Genomic DNA, 22844 nt, shown 5'->3' with positions numbered 1-22844 from the left:
GTGGGTGGTGGTGGCAGGTGAGTGGCGGATGGCGGGTGGTGGCGGGTGATGGTGGGTGGGTGGGTGACGGTGGCGGGTGGTGGTGGTGGTGGTGGTGGTGGTGGTGGTGGGTGGGTGGGTGGGTGTGTAGGTGACGGTGGCGGGTTGTAGGTGGTAACGAGTGGGTGGTGGTAGTGGTAGTGATGGGTGGCAGGTGGGTGATGGTGGTGGTGGTGGTGGTGGGTGGTGGGCGGCGGTGGCAGGTGAGTGGCAGGTGGCTGGTGCTGGTGGGTGGCTGGTGGTGGAAAGTGGTGGTGGTAGTTGGGTGGTGAGTGGTGGTGGCAAGTAGGTGGTAGTGGCGGGCGGTAGATGGTAGTGGCGAGTGGTGGGTGGTGACGGGTGGATGGCAGGTGGGTGGTGGCGGGTGGATGGTGGTGGTGGTGGTGGTGGGGGGTGGGTGGTGGTGACGGAAGACGGTGGTGGAAAATGGTGGCGGGTGGTGGCTAGTGTTGGGTGGTAAAAAAAAAAACTAAAAACTCAAAATGGAAACACATTTTTTGTGTTTTCATTTTTTGGCCAAATTTATAAACTGAGACCACTGATTTATAAATCAAACATTTTACCAAACAAGTTTTTATTTGAGTTTTTTAAATTTTTGTAAATATAAAAAGAAAACTGAAAACGTAAATGTTACCAAACAACACCTTAACTTGTGTGTGGTGTGAACTAAGCAAATGTAAGGAAACGGTGTGTATTGAGAAACTGTTTGGTGTGTAAATAGCATTTCCCTTCATAAAATTGTAGAAACTCAAGAGATTTCTAAAATGACTTAAATCTCACTTGAGATTTAATTTTCAATTTCTTGAGATTTAATGAAATATAGAAATCTCTGTTAAAGTTTATGAAATGATAGAAACCTCTCTTGAGATTTAGTTTTCAATTACATTAACATTTCTTGGGATTTAATCAAATTGTAGAAACCTTTGTTAAGATTTTTGAAATGATTGAAACTTTACTTGAGATTTAGTTTTTTATTATTGATTATCTCTTGTGTTACTTTTTTGTTAAAAAAAGAAAAGATAGAAACATAAAAACCGACATTATTAGATAATTTAACGACAATGCTACGTAGCTCAAATTTTGTGGCTCAAAAGTAGTTCAAATGGCCAAAACGACGTCGTTTTGAGTACAGAACAACATAAAAATGGCCAAAACGACGTCGTTTTGGCCATTTGAGCCACTTTTGAGCCACAAAATTTGAGCTACGAGACATTTTTCATAATCTAATTACATTTTAATTTATCAGTTAAAATTGTGCAAATCACAAAGAAGTAATAAATACAATTTTTATTTATTTTTCTTTATTGTGCATGTAATTATTGTTGATTGTGTGTACCTCCATGATACAAAACCCTCTTGCCTCATAAAAAATTGAGACCTCGTTTGGAAATAGGTTAATTTAGTAATTTTTTGGCTATTTAGTTAAAATATGAGTTAAAAAAAATTCGTATGTTTGGGAGGATTTTTTGACTTTTTATAAAAAGATGTGCAAAAAATAGATAGAAAAGAGAATCTTTGACTTTTTGGTATAAGTTGTTGGCTTTTTAACTTTTTTAGTAACTTTTTGACTTTTTGACTAAAAAAATCACTTGCCAAACACATATCAAATAATTTAATTACATTTTCAATTTTATTCTTTAAAATTGTGTCCAATTACAAAGAAATTAAAAAAAATACAATATCTGTTGAGGTTTTGGATAAACAAGCATTCATTTTGTTGTTGTTGTCGTCGTTGTTGTAATTGGACACAATTTTAAATGGTAAAATGAAAATGTAGTTAATTTTAATGATATCAATATTTTTTATGTTTTTTTTTTTTTTGATAAAGTAATAGAAGAGTGAATCAATAATAAAAAAAATCAAATCTCAAGAGAGATTTCTGTCATTTAAGAAACCTTATGAAATGTTTTTGCAATTTGATTAAACTTGAAGGGAGATCAATGTAATTGAAAACTAAATCTTAAGTGGGGTTTTTGTTATTTCAAAAATCTTAGGGAAACTTTTTTCATTTCATTAAATTTCATGTAAATCTCAAAAGAGATAAGTACAATTTATTTATTTATTTTATCTTTTTTTTCTCTTAATATAGAGATTGTTTGAAATGATTTACATAAGTATACTTTTTGATATTTTATAAAAAAAAATATGTATAAAAATAGAGAAATGATGTGACCTAAATAAATAAACTTATCTAAATAAGTTTATTTATTAGTTTATGCCAAATAGTGGGGAAATTCTATTTCTACACACTTAATTACCTTAGTGCATATCTTCTCTCAGTATACACACTTACTAATTTGATTATTGATTAATTTTCTCAATCCATATACTGAAAGTTGCAATTTTACCCTTCACTCATAATCATTGTACACACACCACTCAACTCTCCTTTAAAAGCATTGTTGAAAACCTTCTACCGAAGAGCTTATTGAACTTCTATTGAAAACACCATCGAAAACCCTCCAAAATATTGTTGAAAATGAGGTATTTTTGAGCAATGGACATTTTTGTCCATTGCCATAAAACTCCCGTTTTTTAAATTTTTTTAATGTTTTTTCGATTTGCGGGATTTCGGCATTGGTTTTTCAAAATTATACATTTAATTCGAACTTAACTTCTGAATAAAAGTGATTAGTTCGACAAATTTGTTAAGAAAATAATTTTAAAAATTTTCGGCAGTTAAGGTCTGAATATAATGAAATAATTCGGCACTGATTATCCAACTGAAAACTGCGAAAGGAAAAAAAAAAGTTTTGCACAAAAAAAATAACATTTTCGTCACTAATAGAGTATAAATTAAGAGATTAAAGCAATATGAGACTTGTTATGAGAGTATTGTCTTGCAAGCAAATGAGAAGTATAGAGGGTGTAACAAGCAAAGTGTCAACAATGAAAAAATTAAGATTTAATTTTTTTTAATCAAAAGATGTATATTAAGATTTTTTTTTAAAAGATATGTACAGAAAATATTTTCATAAAATATTATAGATATTAATGAATGTCTATTACCGTCATTTTAATTTAAAATATAATAATTATTAAAATAATATTTTATTAAATATGTATACTGAAATAATAAGATGTGTGAAAATAAAATTTCACCAACTAATGTCATAATTTTGTTATACATTACAAACTGCACAACAAAGGTGTTTGTTTCAGCTTTTCAAAGCTAACTTATAACTTTTAGCTTTGAAAAAATTATTTTGAACTGTTTGGTTAAATTTATTTCAAACAGCTTCTGATTCTAATAGCTTATTTTAACTCAAAAAAGCTGATTCTAATAAGCTGCTCACCCCTTACTTTTGATTATTAGTTTCTGCCGTGGACATGCTAATATATAGTTATGCTCTTAGATTTTGTTATTTTTTATTTTTTTAAAAATAGAAAAAGACCCAAATGAACTATAGATTATTATTATTATTTTTTATGAGAAATGTAGACAAGTAGTAAATAACAAAAAATAAAAATTAATTGAAAAAACTATTTCACAGTTTATTTAACAAACACTACTCAGCAACTTAAATCTATAATCCAACAGTTACACCAAACAGATTAACAACTTCTGATTAAAGTTATAATTTATAATCTGTTAAATTATAATTTATAAACTGTTTTAATAGTTACACACCAAACGAGATCAAAATATCAGTAGGATCTGATCTGGGTCCAAAATATCACTATCTGAACTGGATCCTGATCCGATCACATGTAACTCGAAAATATTTTTCACACATATGGCAGGGTTCGACCAGACAACCAACCACACACCAACAAAAAGCCACTTATTAGTAGAGAGAGAGAGTGAGAGTGTCGGTGCAACAACCAAGCAAAAGAGAGTTAAAAAAAGTTCACCACCCACAACTAAAAAGCAAAAAACATGTCTGTCAAAAACAATAGCAAAAAAAAAAAAAGATGAGAGAGAGAGAGAGAGCGGTAATTTAGATTCGTGCCACATAGTGCATATTAGAAGCTAAAATTTACCGTTGAGGGTCCTCCTGAAAAGCACACATCTTTCCATCATCATCAACTGTGGCTGCACTAATCAATTCACTGCAGCTGTTTCTTGCTTGCTTGCTTTCTTTCCTCCTTGTTTTATTCTTTTTATATATATGTATATATAACACATTCTCTCTCTCTCTGTCTCCATGTGATTTGCTTTTGCTGATGCCGATAGGATTTACATTGATTTAGAACCCCTATCCTCTCTCTCTCTCTCTTCTCTCTGACTTGGGTTGGGGAAGAGGGGCCTCATCAATTTACAACCACCAGAGTCACTCAAAAAAAAATCAAGGCCTGAGCTCACCACCGACCACCAGCAGCAGTATGAAGGTGAGCCAGCGCAATCACGGAGGAGCTCTCGCCGTGCTGATTCTTCCACTTTTATTCCCTGCTCTTTTCGCTCCATTTAGCTACGCCTCTACTTCCCTTTTCTCGGTATTCCTGCCACCTTTACTCTTTCAATCATATCTGTCTTTTTTACTCTTTCCTTTTTTTCTTCTTAATTCTCTTTCCTCTTTTTCTCTGGGTTTTGTTTAGTTTGATGGAAAACTGTTTGTTACTAGAGAAGAAGAAGTAGAAGATTTTTACTCCTAAAGCCTCAAATTTTCTTCAACTTATCCCACTTTAAGATCCCTGGATTTTTTTTTCTTTTTTATTTATTTATTTATTTTTTTCTAGGGAAAAATATTCTATTCTATTCATGTTCAATTGGCTTTTTTGGTGATACAAAACAATTATATTTTTCTGGGTTTTGGGTTTTTTATATTTAAATTCATAGGGGATAATAATTTGGGTGCCATTCTGAAAATGGCAGTTTGGGATTTGGGAACCTGGAATGGGATATAGGTTCATTTGGACTCAAATTGTCAAACAGAGAGATGAATGTTTAATTATTGACTTCCTGGGATTTGGATAAAATTCTGCTATATTTTATTACAAACCAACACAATGGTTTGACATAATTAGACCCTTGGAAGCATTGACTTATTAGGTTGTATATGGCTTTGGTGAGCTAGTCCTGCTTGGCTTGGATCAGTGGATCAATTGCTTTTATTTTATTTTTTAATATTTTTATGGAAAACAGTGGATTAGCTTTGATCATAATATTCAACCCCCCCCCCCCCCCAAAAAAAAAAAAGAAGAAGCTTTGATCACAATGAATTTATTTATTTACTTTTGTCTGTTGTTCTTATGCCATTTCTAAATTGAATTCACATTCTGTCAAGTGGCATGCCATTTTCTAGGATCTCTAAACTTGCAATGTGTGAATTTTGTTACTGCTTTGAGAATGAGGTATGTGCATGTGTTTGTGTCTATGCTACTGCAAGTCTGTGGCATCAAACTTCATTATTTTATTTTATTTTGTTTTGGGATTGGTGCTAATCATGCCATTTAATATTCTAATTGCGTTGTGCAGGAATGGAATGCTCCAAAACCCAGACACTTACGTCTACTTAAGAGTGCTTTACAGCGTGAAAATGTGAGCATCAGTTTGCATTTACATAATTTTGTAATAAAAACGTTGTTTTCATTGAGTTATTGCTTCAAAACTCACCTTTCCTCCCCTCATGTAGGCAAATGAGCAGCAGTCTGATCTCTGGACTCCTTTGGCTAACCAAGGATGGACGCCGTGTGTGGATTCCACTAATGGCCCTCGTAAGTTATAAGACATAGAACAACAAACACATAAGTTTTCGGTTATAAAAAAATTCAATGGTTTTGTGAAGTGATGAGGCTTGAATTTACATGAGAATAATGAGGTCTTTTTATTTGTAAATTTCTTTCTCTGATGGATTCATCCTTTAATTCAAGCAGCCCTACCAAATGAATCTCAAGGATATCTCCAAGTGTTTCTTGATGGAGGGTTGAACCAGCAGCGAATGGGGGTAGGCATATGAAGATTTACGTTAACTGTTTGCATTAATATTAATAGATGAAATGAATGTTTTTAATGATCTATAATTGCCTGCTTTGAGAAAATATGAGTTGTTTTTGAAATTTAAAATTTTCTTTTCTTGGGAACAGATCTGTGATGCTGTTGCTGTTGCTAAGATTCTGAATGCAACTCTGGTCATACCACATCTTGAAGTGAATCCTGTCTGGAAAGACTCAAGGTCTTTCTCACATAATTCATGTGTTCTTACCATTTGTTTATAAATTTTAAAATCTCATATACTTTGAAGAAGTTATTAATACAAAGTTGTGTTTTTTTTTTCTTGCTTTTCTTTCCTGCAGCTCATTCATGGATATCTTTGATGTGGACCACTTTATTGATGTGTTGAAGGATGATATTTCTATAGTTAAAGAGCTGCCTGATGATTTCGCTTGGAGCACAAGGGAGTATTATGCAACAGCAATTCGTGCTACCAGAATTAAAACTGCACCAGTTCATGCTTCGGCTAACTGGTATCTAGAGAATGTCTTGCCCGTTTTAGAGAGGTTGGTATGTACCTGTGTTTTTTGTTTCACAAGTTACTTGTGCTTCGAAGTTCTAGACCTCCTATCTCTTTCCTTAACATTATTAGTTTAATAAACTTGAACAGGGTAGGTCTTGCAACTGACAGAAGAACAAAACAGTCTATTGGTTTCCTAAATTACGTAGATTGTCTGCAAATTGAACTGGATTTTTTATTTTTAATTTTTATTTTTATTTTAACATGAGCAGTAGTTACTTAGGCATTTGTTTGAATCTAGAATTGAATGCGCTTATTGTGAGAGACCCAAGATTCTGCACAAAAAGATATATCATATGATGGTTTTGGACTTGAGGTCATGACTTGGAGTAATACAAGTGCTATCCGCTCCCATTGTGGTGTGGCGTGGGTTCGAGCCTCTCCACAAAAAGTGGGGGAAGGTTAACTACCTGCTACCTCTCCCAGACCCTACTTTAAGAGGAAGCCTTGTGCACTGGGTACAACCATATGATGATTTTGGATTGTTTGCCCATTTTGCTTGATTATATGGTGGAAATTTTTGAGAGTAGTGTTGGTAGAAATTTGACAATTTGTAAGGTCCAAAACTATTTAAGCAATTTTTTTTTTTTTTTTTTAAATTTTATTTTATTTTTAATTTTTTAATTTTTAACCACATCTTAGGTGAAAACATGTAAGCTTTTGGTACATCTCTACAAAAATGCGATGTTTCTACGGTGCCTCACAATTATGTATCAGCTGTAAACCTAAGAAATAAATGCTTCTTTGTTTGTGTTATTATTAGTGGATGGATGAATATTTATGCTTGTTTCTTGGCATGAGTGCTTCTAGCAACATCTTACAACAAGCTACATGTTTGCCTGCCCACCCGGGTCAGTCGATGGCCAACTTGAAACTTCTTCATTCAATCCGACATTGGTGGAAAAGAGAAGGAGGCTGCTTTAGCAGGATGGGATGGTTTTTTTATATTGAACTCTCTTATTTATTAAAATGCTATTTGGTGGCACATAGCACACTTATGAAGAGGCTTGCAACACTCTTTCATAATTTTCATTTAGCAATGTACATAGTTGTCACTTATTTGAATTCAGGATTGAAGGGGATGAACTTGGGAGAGCAACAACTTTACGGATTGGTAAGTGTTGAACTCTGAGATAAGCTCGTGCCCAGACTTGGGGACCTCCAAAGTTGTGGGAGGGGATGAGTGTTGGGCCAGGGTTCCAGCAAATGCCCAGTTGAAAATTGAAGGATGGATGGTTGAGAGTGGACTAGAAGCTTGCCCATGAGATGTGATGTCAGATAGAGGGTCTAAGGCGATAACAGAGGGAATGGAAGAGCTGTCCCCAATGGATTATTCTTCGTTAATAGTAATGAGTCCTAATGATGGGATTGGTTATAAGGAAGCAGAGAAACAGAAAGAAGCCTTTACACGATGACAAAGATCAGAGGTCTCAAAAAAAATTTGTGAGTGTCTTTCGTAGGGTATGAGGAAGAGGTAATGACATTGTTGGGAGGCAGAGAGAAAAGATGGAGGCCTCATAATAGGGGAGCTGTGGTGGGAAAGAGGAAGGTGGTATTAGCCTCTTTGAAGAAGTAGAAGGTAGACTTGGTGAGTTTACAAGAAATCGAAAAGGAGACCTTCTCCTTAGAAGCAAAGTTTTATAAGGCTTTATTGAGGCTTGCATCGAGGCTAGCTTCAAGGCGAGGCTAAGACCAAATGTATTGAGGCTTTGATTTTTAGACGACACTTCCCAAAGGCTTGCACATCACAATCAACATTACACGGACTCGGGTGCGGGTATCGGATGTGGATGTGTATGCGTATTTAGGGGTTGACACTTTAAAATAAAAAACTGAGGATACGTGGATATGGATCCAAATTTAGATACGAATACATGGATACGTTAAATAGTTATTTTTTAAATATATTTATTACATGAAGATGAGTTAAAAAAAGTTAAGAAATAATAGATTCTGTTAAAAAATAAAAAATAAATAACAAATAAAAATTATATTAGGCATAAAATAAATTATATTATATATGATAAAATAAATAAATTTTTTTATTTTAGACATAAAAATTATATTATATATGATATAATTTATGATAAATTATATTAAAAAGGAGAGAGAGAGTCAATCAGTGAGAGAAGAAAACAGAGAGAAGGGAGAGACGAAGTTAATTGAAACAGAGAGAATAGAGAGACGAAGAGAACGATCGAGAGTGAGAGTGAGAGTGAGAGTGAGAAGAAAACAGATCAATAGAAGAAGATCGAAGCCATAATCTCCATTTTTGTAGCCCTAATCATAGGTTTGCCATCTTTCTTCTTACTTCCGTATGTTGTATCTACTTCTCCCATGTCGTATCCTGGCCAGATTCTATACCCGTACCCGTGTTGTGTTGTGGTGACATGAGTACTTCTCCAAAAACTAATGAGTCTGTGTAACGTAAATCACAATCTGATATGTGTGCCTTACATGCCTTTTGCATATAGGCATATAAGCTTTACGCATATAGAGAACTTGTTGAGCTATTGTTAAACCTAATCTAATACATGATTTAAAAATAAAAAGGAAAAACCTCTTTTGCAACGATATTCCATGCGCAAAATCAAGTAAATGATTAACTAAGAAAAAACTCAAGGCTCAAACTCAAGTGGAAAGCTCGATAGTTGAAGTTTAGAATGTCGATTTCACCTTTGATAAGGGCAATCTTTTTTCTCTACAATGAAATGTTTAACATTGACTAGAAAAGTATTTACACCTTTATACTATAAAGCATGGACATGGACACGCATACGGACACAGACACAGACACGGGACACAGCAATTTCTAAAAAATGGGGACATGGACATGGACATGGCAGGGGACACGACAAATTTTTTAATTTTTTTATAAATTTTTTTATTTTAATACACATTAATTATTTTATTATTTATTATATTTTGTAAATAATGTGTTATTGTTAATTTATTTTTTTATTTTTAATTGATATATATATTATAAATAAAAAAATAATAAGGAAAAATAAAATATGTTAAAATAAATAAAAAGAAAAATTAGATATTTTATTATATATGATTTAATTAGATTTCTTTTAAATAATTGGATGATTTATTTTATTTATTAAATGTTAAAAAGTTAAGAAATAATAATTTGCAAAAATTATTATTAAATATGATATTTTAAGAAATAACAATTAGATATTTTATTATACTTGACAAAAATTATAATTTATAAATTTATTATATATATTATATATGATTAATTATCTTATATAAAGTAAATTATATGCAAACAGATAGAGAGAGAGAGAACAAAGATGAAGACAATCGAAGATGATCAAAGTCCTCAGAAGATGATCCCATGGCGTGTCTAGATTTGGACACGCGTGTCCTTGTCGTGTCTCCGTCGTGTCCCTTGCAAAAAAATAAATTAAATTAAAGGGACAAGCCATCTGGCATGTCCCGTTTGTGTCCCCTGTCCCCGGTGTGTCCCCCGTATCCAACACCGCCACGGCTTCCATTTTGGCGTGTCCATGCTTTATAGCCTTTATATTTAATAGTTTTTTACTTTTAAAATATTTTATTTATTAAATAAAAATAAAATTTCAAAAAACAAAATGCTTATGCTTTGATGCCTTGAGGCTTATGCCCCTCGCCTCATGAGGGATAAAACGCCTCACGTTATGCATTCGTCTTTAAAAACTTTACTGAGAAGTGGGCAAAATTCTTATGGGGTAGTAAGTGGGTCCAGTGGGAAGTATTGGCCACTGTAGGAATAGCATGAGGTGTTATTGTTATTAGGGACTCGAGGAAGCTCTGCAAGAAGGGGATGAGTATTATTTCTTGTTTGATCTCATGTTTCTTTGAGAATATTGAAGAGGGGTTTTGTTGGGTATTTTTGGTGTTTATGGCCCTAATTTCTTACTCTGATAGAGAAGGGGCTTGTGGGAGGAATGGTCTAACACTAAAGAGGGATAGAACTGAATGATTTTAATGGTAAAATTCTCCTTTGAGACGATGGATAGTAGGGAGATAATTGGTACAATGGAGCAATTTTGAAGTTTTTCACAAAGGAGGAATTAATGGATTTGCCTCTTGAGGGTTGGAGGCTTACTTGAGGTAATTGTTGATCTAGTCCGGAGTTGACAGATTCCTTATTTCTTTGGACTAGGAAGAGCATTGCCCCCGATGTTAGACAATATAGTCTTCCACGGCTTGTATTAGTCCATATTCCTATTTTCTTGGTAGCAAAGGGTTGAATAGAGGATCAAGTCCTTTTTGATTTGATAACATGTGGTTGATGGAAAAGGGGTTTGTTGACATGGTGAGGAATTGGTGGCAGGGGTATATGGTGTAAGGCTATTTTAACTTTTGTCTAGTTAAGAAGTTAAAGCTCCTTGAAGAATATTTGAAGGTGTGGAATAAAGAGATGTTTGATAGGGTGGATATCAAGATTGCTAGGTTTCTTGAACAAATAAAGCACCTTGATAAGGAGGGAGGGGCGAGCAGTGTTGAGTGATGATAAGAAAAGAGAAGTCCGTCGTTTGATGATCTCATAAGAAATCAATTGGCAGTACAAAGCATGATCCCTTTGGTTTAATGAAGGGGATGAATGTAGGAAATGTTGAATATAAAAATTAGAGTATATAGAATCTTTTTATTTTTAGTATTATATATATAATCTATGATTGTGTCAATCACTGATTTAGTATTGTTTCCTTATTTATATCGTTTCCTAAATTGTATCATAAATCTATTATATATACATGGCCTCTACCTTATTCATGAAAAAGCCAAATAATTCTTTTCATTCCTTTTGGTATCAGAGCTAGGTTAAGTACTTGGTAATTTTGCTTCACTGGCAGGCGGCAGCCGGACCTCAACCCATTCCACTGCTATATTTTCTTTCAGTATCACTTTGTAGTAATCTCTTTCTCTATCCACTAGTTTATTATTCTTATCGCAAATATCTCTATCATATTTTTTTTTTACTCACAATCTATTTTTTTTTTGTATTTCTGCTCCACTTTGTCTTTCTATCTTCAAACCTATTTGAGTTTGAGGGGGGTATTATACCTATATCATGGTGATATACCATGTGAACCACCTAAGCCGCCCCATCTGGCACACAATCCAAGTCGCCCCCTTGGCGCACCACCTAAGCCGCCTCCCTGGCGCACTTTCTAATAAGCTACCCCTTGGCGCACTTTCTAATAAGCTACCCCTTGGCACACTCAATCATCTATTGCCATCATCATTTAGCACCATGTCATAAGTTATGTGTGTGCCACACTTGCTGGTTTAACATCCAGTTAGTCTCTACAACGGTCTGACATGACCCCTTAAATGGTCCCCGACATTGATTCCAGTTAGTTCGTACAAAGGTCCGGCATGACCCTATAAACTGTCCCGACATTAGTTTCGGTCAGTTCCTACAATGGTTTGGCAAGACCTCTTTAAACTGTCCTGACATTGATTCTAGTCAGTTTCTTCTAGGGCAGTTCAGTCCCTATTTTTTTCCCTTTCTAGGATGTGGTGCTGTTGTATTCAGCACTTTTTGGCCTTTTTTATTTAATGGACTACCAAATTTGTTTGGTAGCATTTATTTGGACTAGCTATTGAGTTTTTTCCGGTTTCTTCCAATCATTCATTAGTAAGCTACGATTGTTGAATATTTTTACACTAGCTTGAGGGGGGAGTGTTGAATATAGAAATTAGAGTACATAGAATCTTTTATTTTTAGTATTATGTATATAATCTGTGATTGTATTAATCACTGATATAGTATTATTTTCTTATTTATATCGTAGTTTCCTTGTTTATATCGTTTCCTAAATTGTATCATGAATTTATTATATATACATGGCCTTTACCTCATTCATGAAAAAACCAAATAATTCTTTTCATTCTTTTTGAAACTATTTATCAAACTAGCGAATTGTGTGTATTTAAAAATAAAATAATGACTTATATAATAAAAGTCTAAAATAATTTCAGAATGTAAATTATTTTTGGAAACTAGAAAATTATTTTGTAACAGAATAATATTTCCAAAAATCACAAATAAGAAAAGAAATTCTTGTTGAAGTATATGGCAAGAATAAGACTACAAACTATAAATTAAATTAAATAATATAAACAGAACTTACAGGATGTAGAAGATGCAGAAATACAAAAAAAGTCGAGGCTTGTGTTGGACACACTTTACTTAAGATCATTACGTCCTCGCTATGGTGCTCAAGAATAATGACGCCGACCTCCCAGGATGCAATGACTACACCTAACAATGCAGCACTACGAGATTGGGACTGGTGAACAGAATGTGTAGCACTTTTACGCAAAAACCAGAGAAGAAAAAAAATGCAAAAGAATGCAAGGAAAGAACGCAAGTAACAAATTAAGGAATTGCTGGACAAGGGGCCTGAATTTATAGGCTTTATGGTGATTGTTTGGATAGGTTTGGAGGCCCTTCGAATAGGTGTGAATTGGAAAACCGCCAGAGTGAAGAGAGGTGACTGGAGAAGGGAAGAGAAGGAACTGGTTCGGATTCAAAAATTCAAATTCGAATTTTTCCCGCAAAATTTTGAAGCAAAACAATTTAGAATTTGATTTTTCCCGCAAAAGTTTTGAAAATATTCAAATGAATTTTGTCAAAAAAATTAAAGTTAGGACCCAACCCATAACCCACACTAGTGGACTTGGGTCAAACACACTTTGTCCATAACTCTCCTTCTTATAAAACTTGGAATAGGTGTGAATTGGTGTGAATTGGAAAACTGCCAGAGTAAAGAGAGGTGACCGGAGAAGGGAAGAGAAGGAACTGGTTCGGATTCAAAAATTCAAATTCGAAATTTTTCCCGCAAAATTTTGAAGCAAAACAATTAAGAATTTGATTTTTCCCGCAAAAGTTTTGAAAATATTCAAATGAATTTTGTCAAAAAAATTAAAGTTAGGACCCAACCCACAACCCACACTAGTGGATTTGGGTCAAACACACTTTGTCCATAACTCTCCTTCTTACAAAACTTGGAGTGCCTCTTGGGGCCCATCCCAAGTATGCCAACCTAGAATTTATATACTCATATAAACTCTTTTTGTTTTAATGTAGGCCAAGCCATTTAATGAGCAAACCCACTTTGTCTCTTCAACTTCCATTTTCACGAATCCGAAAATGACGTCAACTTCCCATCCACTCAAAAATATTTTTGACGAACCGTCTTTGAGGCATGATTCAACACATGGCAAAGCACATGTCGCCACTCAGACCCACCTCGAATGGTGCATGGGTCCTGCTTCAATTTGGGCTCAAAGTTGCCAAAAAATAAGCCTAAAAACTCAAACTTTCCGACAATGGAGACATTGGAATATTTTGTAGAATGGCTAATGTATATAGAAGAGGTAACCATATTAAGAGAATCAAGATTGATAAGGAAAACTTGACTGGGGAGGAGGATATATCCCATGCCATTATGGATTTCTACAGGGGGTTGTACTCCAAGCAAAAAATTAAAAGACCTTTTGTTGATGGTTTGGAGTTGAACAATATTTATACAGGATGAAAGAAAGTGGTTGGAGAGACATTTCTCGGGGAAGGAGGTGCTTGAGGCTATGAATAGTCTCAATGGTGTTAAAACCCTGGGGCAAGATGGGGTTTCCATGGCATTCTTTCTGTTAAATTTTAGAATGATAAAGATGAAATACAAAAATTGAAGAACATCAACACAAAGAGATAATGTGGTTCAGGTAAGATTGGCCTACGCCCACGACACAAAGCCACTTTAGGCTACATCTTTCATTCACTATTTGATGTCTTGATTACACAACACTCATATAGGACTGCAAACGGACTGAGCTGAGCTTTGCTGAGCTCGAGCTCGGCTCAGCTTGTTAACATTAATAGAACTAGAGCTCGGCTCGGCTTGGCTTGGCAGGTAAGATTGGCCTACGCCCACGACACAAAGCCACTGTAGGCTACATCTTTCATTCACTATTTGATGTCTTGATTACACAACACTCATATAGGACTGCAAATGGACCGAGCCGAGTTTTGCTAAGCTCGAGCTCGGCTCAGCTCGTTGAACATTAATAGAACTAGAGCTCGGCTCGGCTCGGCTCGGCTCTGCTCGGCTTGGCTTGGCTTGGCTCGATAATTTTTTTTTAATATTATTTATATTATTTAAAAAAAAATATTATTTAGATTAATTAATATATAAATAATGTATTTATACTATTATATATTATTTATATATTAAATAATATAAATAATATTTTTTTTAAATAATATAAATAATATTAAAAAAAATTTATCGAGCCAAGCCGAGCCGAGCTCTAGTTCTATGAATGTTAACGAGCTGAGCCGAGCTCGAGCTCAGCAAAGCTCGGCTCGGTCCGTTTGCAGCCCTATATGAGTGTTGTGTAATCAAGACATCAAATAGTGAATGAAAGATGTATAGCCTACAGTGGCTTTGTGTCATGGGCGTAGGCCAATCTTACCTGAACCACATTATCTCTTTGTGTTGATGTTCTTCAATTTTTTGTATTTCATCTTTATCATTCTAAAATTTAACAGAAAGAATGCCATGGAAACCCCATCGTGCCCCAGGGTTTTAACACCATTGAGACTATTCATAGCCTCAAGCACCTCCTTTCCCGAGAAATGTCTCTCATTCCCTTAGCTGAAGGCATACGATTGTGTCTCCCATTCCATATATATGGGCAGGGCTGCAAATGAACCATTCATGAACAAGCTCGGCTCGGCTTGGTTCGTTTTGTAAACGAGTCGAGCTCGAGCTCGTGCTCGAACTCGAATATTAGGCTCGTTTAGTAAACGAGCCAAGCTCGAGCTCACATAAGCTCAGCTCGTTTATCTTTATTTAAATTATATAATAAATAAATTATTTATATATTAAATAATATAAATAATATATTTTTTAAATAATATAAATAATATTAAAAAAAATTTATCGAGCCAAGCCGAGCCGAGCCGAGCTCTAGTTCTATTAATGTTAACGAGCTGAGCCGAGCTCGAGCTCAGCAAAGCTCGGCTCGGTTCGTTTGCAGCCCTATATGAGTGTTGTGTAATCAAGACATCAAATAGTGAATTAGAGAGTTGTTCACTAACAGGCCACCAAATTATGTGAGGGTTGCACATGAATTACACGAGGACGGTGAACCACATCTACATGCTCTCGTCCAATTTTCATACCGTTTTCAGACATAGGATGAACGGTTCTTCGACGTTACTCACGATCGCACTAATCGCCATTTCCATCCAAATATACAAGGGGCTAACAACCATCAGGCTGTGCTGGAATACATCTCCAAATACAGGAACTACACGGAATGGGGTGAATTCCGTGAGAGGGGTCGCTGCGCTAACAAGGACAACAAAGAAAATGTATATCATGAAGCTCTTGCAGCCGGAAGTAAAGAAGAAGCACTGGCACTGGTAAGAAATGGCGATCCAAAATGTTTCTGGCTCTATTATGACAAGTTGTCATCCAATTACGATAGGATTTCATTTACTCCACCATTGCTGTATGTTCATCAATTTACAGATACAGTATGGATCGTTCCAACAGCCATACAACAATGGGTTCTAGAAAATATAAGAGACGAAGCCCAAAGACCACACAGGCCCAAGAGCATTATAATTGAAGGCCCATCTAGAATTGGAAAAACAATGTCTTCGTCATCCTGCTTGCAATAAGCTGGGTAAGTACATTCTGCGTCAGGCTTTTGAGACCACTGTATTCAGCCATGTATACATTATTGCGGTGAATGTCCAGACTCCCAATGCTTTCCGGAGGTTGTAGTTGAACAGGTATTCTAACTTGTATACACCTTGGTTCCCCGGCATGGACATGTCTACTGCTTTGAACCACATCGGGTTCTTCAAAGTGTCATAGAAGACCCCTGATAGCATCCTTTCTCTCCAGTGGATGTGGTTCGATACATCCGTTCGTGTGGAATAACGAACAGCTGCATTGGAAGTGGAATATCTTCATGCGTTGTTGAGCCTTCTTCTTCTCATTGTGATGCCTCTTCTTGATCAGTTTTGGCGAAGAGGGGCTGACTGAGTGTGTAAAACTCAGCATTTCGGATCGCCCACGCTTGGAGCCCGGCGTGTTCATGTTTTTCCAAAAATTCTTTGTAACTAGAATCGGCTCCGGAGTTGCATAATATAATACTTGGAATCCCGCCTTTTATCTTCTTTGGGCGGGCATATTTACAATTTGAAAAAAAATTCTGTTGCGCTCCAATAAATCCCCGCCAATGTTTCAAATATTGTAGGGCCACATCATCGATTATGTTGCAAAAAGCCTCGTCATTGTGGTCCCTCAAATCGATGTGGCCGGAATAATAATTATGTAGCCCCAAAGACCGGGCCCCAACATGTTTTTCCAATTCTAGATGGGCCTTCAATTATAATGCTCTTGGGCCTGTGTGGTCTTTGGGCTTCGTCTCTTATATTTTCTGCAACCCATTGCTGTATGGCTGTTGAAACGATCCATACTGTATCTGTAAATTGATGAACATATGGCAATAGTGGAGTAAATGAAATCCTGTCGTAATTGGATGACAACTTGTCATAATTTAGCCAGAAACATTTTGGATCGACATTTCTTACAAGTGCCAGTGCTTCTTCTTTACTTCCGGCTGCAAGAGCTTCGTGATATACATTTTCTTTGTTGTCCTTGTTAGCACAGCGACCCCTCTCACGGAATTCACCCCATTCCGTGTAGTCCCCGTATTTAGAGATGTATTCCAGCACAGTTTGATGGTTGTTGGCCCCTTGTATATTTGGATGGAAATGGCAATTAGTGCGATCGTTAGTAACGTCGAAGAACCGTTCATCCTGTGTCTGAAAACGGTATGAAAATTGGACGAGAGCATGTAGATGTGGTTCACCGTCCTCGTGTAATTCATGTGCAATATAATTCATGTGCAACCCTCACAATCTCTCTAATTTTCTCGGCTCGGCTCGGCTTGGCTCGATAATTTTTTTTAATATTATTTATATTATTTTAAAAAAAATATTATTTATATTATTTAATATATAAATAATGTATTTATACTATTATATATATATTTATATATTATTTAATACACAAATAATTTATTTATTATATAATTTAAATAAAGATAAACGAGCTGAGCTTATGCGAGTTCGAGTTCGGCTCGTTTACTAAACGAGCCGAATATTCGAGTTCGAGCTCGAGCTCGGCTCGTTTATATTCGAGTTCGAGTTCGAGCTTGGCTCGTTTACAAAACGAACTGAGCCGAGCCGAGCTTGTTCATGAATAGCTTGGTTCATTTGCAGCCCTACACATATATATGGAATGGGAGATACAATCGTATGCCTTCGGCTAAGGGATTGAAATAAATCAAAGATGCAAAATCATGATAAGCATAAATCATGGGATCTTGATATCTTCAACATAAGTGTAAATCTATGATTTCAGCAGTGTTGGAATGGGTTTAGGGGGGATGTGATGGAATTGGATGTTTTCTTTGGGAAAGGTGATTTTAAAAAGAGTATGAATGCCTTTTGTTTTTCTAATTTTTGGAAAAGTATGATTCTACTTCACGTGTTAATTTCCAATTCCAAAGGTGCACAAGGCTTTCAGTTTAATCAAGAAAGTTTGCAAGTGCAGTTTCAGAATAGGCATATGATGTGAAAATGTTAGGATGACCTTGTTCCTGCCCTTAAAAGCATAACACATTAATCATTTTGGCTTCTGTAGGTTCTTTAATGTTTTAATGAAAAACTCTTGACTAATTGTGCCTATTATTTTTTTTCCCGAATCATGAATATAACTGTGAGTCTGTGCCTACATGTAAATCATAACAAGAAGGAATGACAAAAAGATTAAAAAGAGATACAGACGCATAGGGTTAATGCTTTACTTGTTGGGTTATCTTGTTGTTCTAGAAGAACCTGTAGTACCCAAGATGAAGGTGCTTCAAAATGAAGTCATAAAAAAGCATAATAGTGATTCCTCTAATCCTTTTCAGCAGAGATGTTTGTCTGTGAACTTCTAATGGGTTACACAATATCTTTGAAATTTTTGTACTCTTTACTGCTTATGTTCAGTTTGTTCCTTGATATAATTTCAGTGTTGAGCGTATTAGTTGATGTTTTAAAGTTATTTGAACTTTTTACTTCATTTCTATACTTTGATTGTGATCTTCATACATTGTTAATGATCCAGTTATGGGATAGCTGCAATTGCACCATTTTCTCACCGCCTAGCATTTGATCACTTACCAACATATATCCAACTCCTACGTTGTAAAGTCAACTTTAAAGCATTAATCTTCGTTCCTCATATTAGAGCTCTTGGAGATGCTCTTGTTAGTCGCCTTCGTAATCCAGCTGACCAAAATGAAGTACTTGGTGCTAATGACCTAAGAGCGGTCACTGATGCAAAAAACAAACAAGGACCAAGGAAGTTTGTTGTCCTACACCTTCGGTTTGACAAGGTATGGCCTGATTCTTTTATAAATATTTAATGATCTGAGTATCTAATTTTTTACTCTTGGTTCCCTAGTGTAGAGAAAGAGGTTACAAGTTTTGACTTCATGCTTGATGTGCTTTTGTAATTTTCAACATTCGAGACAATCGATTTAGGCCCTTCTCTATTGCTATTACTATGTAACTATGTTTTGTATACCTCATGCACGGTCTCTGTCTGCCATCCAGTATATGCAGATTGCATGTTACATGTCTGCAAATTGGTGGGGTCGCAATTTTTTAGTGCTTAATGTAATGATCCTATGAGTATATTAATTAGGTTGTTTAATCATCATGCTCCATCACTTATTGGTATTCGTTATTAAACTTCGTGCTACTTGTGCTCAATATTACCTCATTTTCCATTTAGGCTGAAAGGATTATTTATTTATTTATTTTTTTTCTATGAACTTTTAAGTTTTAACCTGGCCTAAGCAAAAGGACATAAGAAATTCAAGAAATTGTGCAGCATTCCCCCATACCTTAAAGATTAATTCCATGTCTTTATGGTGTACTTCAACTAAGAATGGCATTAAGAGGCAAACTACCTACCAGAAGTGCCTTGGTTTAAGATTTTCTGATTTACCAATCATATCCACAAATGTGCCTTTCTAATGTCTGTAAAGGAAAGCTAGCTACTAGAGACAGGTTAAAAGAATGGTAGAGGTTGAAACAAAAGTCACTTGTTATTTGTGCTAGAGGATTAAAATCGTTTATACTATGAAGCACGAATACGGGTATGGATGTTGGTACAGGTACCGTATGTTGTGGGTATGCCAATATGACAAAACTTAAAAAAATATGATATAGGTATGGCTGGGGTATGTTCATAAGAAAAACAAAATTTATATTTACAATTAGAAAATCAAATGCAAAAAGTACTTCAAGCAATGTACAAAATAGAGAAGAGAAGAGACCAGAGGGAGAGTCAGAGAGGACAGGAGACTTACGGGAAGGTGTCGATGTTAGTTGTGGTGAGATTCATGGCACTTTGAGAGGGAGTGTGAGATGAGAGATGAGATGTGATTCTAATGAAGAGAGGATAAGAGATAGAGTTGTTGAGATATGAAAATAAAGAAGAAGATGGACAGGAGAGGAGACTTACCAGAAGGTGAAGGTGTTGAGTGTCAATGAGATTCATGAGACCGACACAGAGAGAGAGAGAGACAGAGAGAGAGAGAGAGAGAGAGAGAACCCTAAATGTAATTTTTTTATTTGGGACATTTACAAAGATACTATTTATTTTTTGGAGTTCTCTAAAAATTAGAATCTAAAAATTGAAACTACATTTATTTTTCTATCCCTGTTTTTTAAAAAAGAATTACATTTAAGCCGCGATGTACCCACAAAAGTACCAGATACATACCTTCAAACCGTAGAAATCAATATAAATGGGAGGTTTTTCTCAACTGGGATGTTGATGTGAAAGTTTTGTCAGCAAAATGACAATAATGAAAACAGAGCCAGGGAGCCTGAATTGGATGTTTATTTCTTCTCTGTTCCAGTTTACTGAATGAATGATGGATTTGTATAAGCTGTCTCAGCTTGTAAATGAAATCTTTCAAACAATGATTTTTAAACATTTCTTTAGCAGTCAAGGTTGCTCCGGTGTAAGGGCTAGGTCCCTTTGCTCTGTTCTTTGTTGTACATTTGTATATTTCTTATATATAATAAAATTTACCTACCACAAACAATTCGTGGTTGTGACACAGGATATGGCTGCCCATTCAGCCTGTGATTTTGGCGGGGGTAAAGCTGAAAAGCTGGCTCTGGCTAAGTACAGGCAAGTGATTTGGCAGGGAAGGGTCCTTAACTCTCAATTCACTGATGAGGAGCTGAGGAATCAGGGGCGCTGTCCTTTGACTCCTGAAGAAATTGGATTGCTGCTAGCAGCTTTGGGCTTTGACAACAATACTCGTTTATATCTTGCCTCCCACAAGGTTTATACGTAACTTCCTTCTAAGTCAGCTCAACTACTTGGGGCGGGTTATTTTACTTATCTTTGGAATGTGGTCCTTTATTTGTTGTCTAATTTCCAATATTGTTAATGTTCATATTTTCCAGGTATATGGTGGAGAAGCTAGAATCTCAACCTTGAGAAATTTGTTTCCACTAATGGAAGAAAAAAAGAGCCTTGCCTCTTCAGAGGAAAGGGCCCAGATTAAGGGAAAGGCTTCTTTATTAGCTGCAGTTGATTATTATGTCAGCATGCACAGTGACATCTTCATTTCTGCCTCTCCGGGAAATATGCACAATGCAATGGTAAGCTATTCTGTTCATACTTGAAGACACTTCCAATTCAATGAATGCTAGTGGCAGCAGCATGGTTCGTACGTGCATCCAATACATCCGTATTTACTCAAAATTTTGATTTAATCAAGAGTTGTCAAACTGATCACTATGCTTATGGTATTAAGGTCAACTCTTGGGGTGAATCCGTGCAATGGTTGCTTTTGATGCAGCATGCTCCATTGCAAGTGACAAACTGAAGTTGGTAGCTTCAGGGACACGGAATTTAATTGGCATAATTATTAAAAAATAAAAATAAAATGTTGGAAGTGTTAAAAGGATAAATTTAGATTATTGAATTGTTTTATTTTTATTTTCAAGGGGAGGGGATCACGGGATAGTTTGGAAATTTACCAAAAGAAAAATATGTTGCTATTTCCTGAATTGATTGGAGAAATTTGGTAAAAATTATTGAGCTAATGGAATTGTGTTGAAAATGGCCTTATATATGTAGTTAATATCTGAAATTTTTTGATTATCCAAAATTAAAAATAAATAAATAAAAAATGAATGGGTTTGCAACAATTAATTTTGAAAACTTGCTGAAAGAAAGATGGAGAAATTATTGCAATGATTTTGAACGCCAGAAGAGTTCTAATGCCAGAGTTTGAATTTAACAGGTGGGACACCGAACTTTTGAGAATTTGAAGACACTTCGGCCGAACATGGCATTGTTGGGCCAGCTATTCCTGAATAAGAGCATGAGTTGGTCAGAATTTCAACAAGCAGTGGAGGAAGGTCACAAAAACAGAGAAGGGCAGATCAGGGTTAGGAAGCCCAAACAGTCTATATATACATACCCGGCTCCCGATTGCATGTGCCATGCTTGAGTTGAAATCATCCTGAAAAATGTGATCGTGCCTTATTATCTTACGATTTTCCACTGCAACTATTGTTTGTGTTGTGATACCTGAATAAGATACAACTCCATTGTCCCCCATCTGTAGAACGCGTTGAAAATGTGCATTACCATGTGGAGAGTTCACTGAGGATGGGAGACTGGGAGTTACGTAGAATATGGGATTGTTCATGTGTTATGGATCTGCTACGTGATTTATAAATAGCATTTCTAAACAAGCATGCAATGTAATATATCATTTTCTCAGTTTACCAAAGCTGGATATACAATGTGCTGGCTCTAGTTTTATTTTATTTGAACCATTCACCTTTTGCTCTACTTTACATCTCACTGTGTTCTGATGGCCACAGCAGCCAGGTAACTGCTGCAGACTTTCATATCTGTGCACTTACTTGTGACTGTGAAGCAAAGTCCCCCATCTCCTAGGTGCTAAATTATCGTGATGTATATATACCTAAGACCTTGTAATGATTGCATGTGCACGTGTGCTACATCCGTTTAAAGAGAGAAAAAGAAAACGAAAAAAAGAACAAATTGATGATATCCCAACAGCTGTGTGGGGGTTAATGTTGAGATTAGAGAGAGAGAGTTTATGCGCTGATGGAGGTTGGCCATGGCCCTCATGGCTGCAGTGGTCTCCAGTGTGTGCTAAAAGGAGCATGGTTAGAGTAGTATCTGACTATTTCAGAAATGTGAAAGC

The 22844-nt window shown here is 35.7% G+C and overlaps 1 protein-coding gene across 2 annotated transcripts; it reads left to right on the top strand.

Annotated features, from left to right (window-relative positions):
- The first annotated feature begins 3801 nt into the window (after positions 1–3801).
- LOC114267773 (O-fucosyltransferase 39) lies at positions 3802–22462 on the top strand. 2 transcript variants are annotated; one of them, XM_082888347.1, is made up of 11 exons: positions 3847–4476; positions 5268–5334; positions 5459–5521; positions 5616–5697; positions 5857–5927; positions 6067–6155; positions 6277–6480; positions 18695–18965; positions 20709–20936; positions 21061–21258; positions 21906–22462. In XM_082888347.1, the coding sequence occupies exons 2-11, from the start codon at positions 5272–5274 to the stop codon at positions 22113–22115; spliced, it is 1479 nt and encodes a 492-aa protein (XP_082744473.1). In that variant the 5' UTR covers positions 3847–4476; positions 5268–5271; the 3' UTR covers positions 22116–22462. The 2 variants fall into 2 exon arrangements, with proteins under 2 accessions (XP_082744469.1, XP_082744473.1); XM_082888343.1 differs by lacking the exon at positions 5268–5334 and having other exon boundaries at positions 3802–4476.
- The last annotated feature ends 382 nt before the right edge of the window (positions 22463–22844 follow it).

This window comes from Camellia sinensis, chromosome 1 (genome assembly GCF_055761805.1).
Source record: "Camellia sinensis isolate YWXY chromosome 1, ASM5576180v1, whole genome shotgun sequence".
In the NCBI taxonomy this organism is placed as follows: domain Eukaryota; kingdom Viridiplantae; phylum Streptophyta; class Magnoliopsida; order Ericales; family Theaceae; genus Camellia; species Camellia sinensis.
Note: the sequence above shows the minus strand (reverse complement) of the source record. Positions and strands in the feature narration are given on the sequence as shown.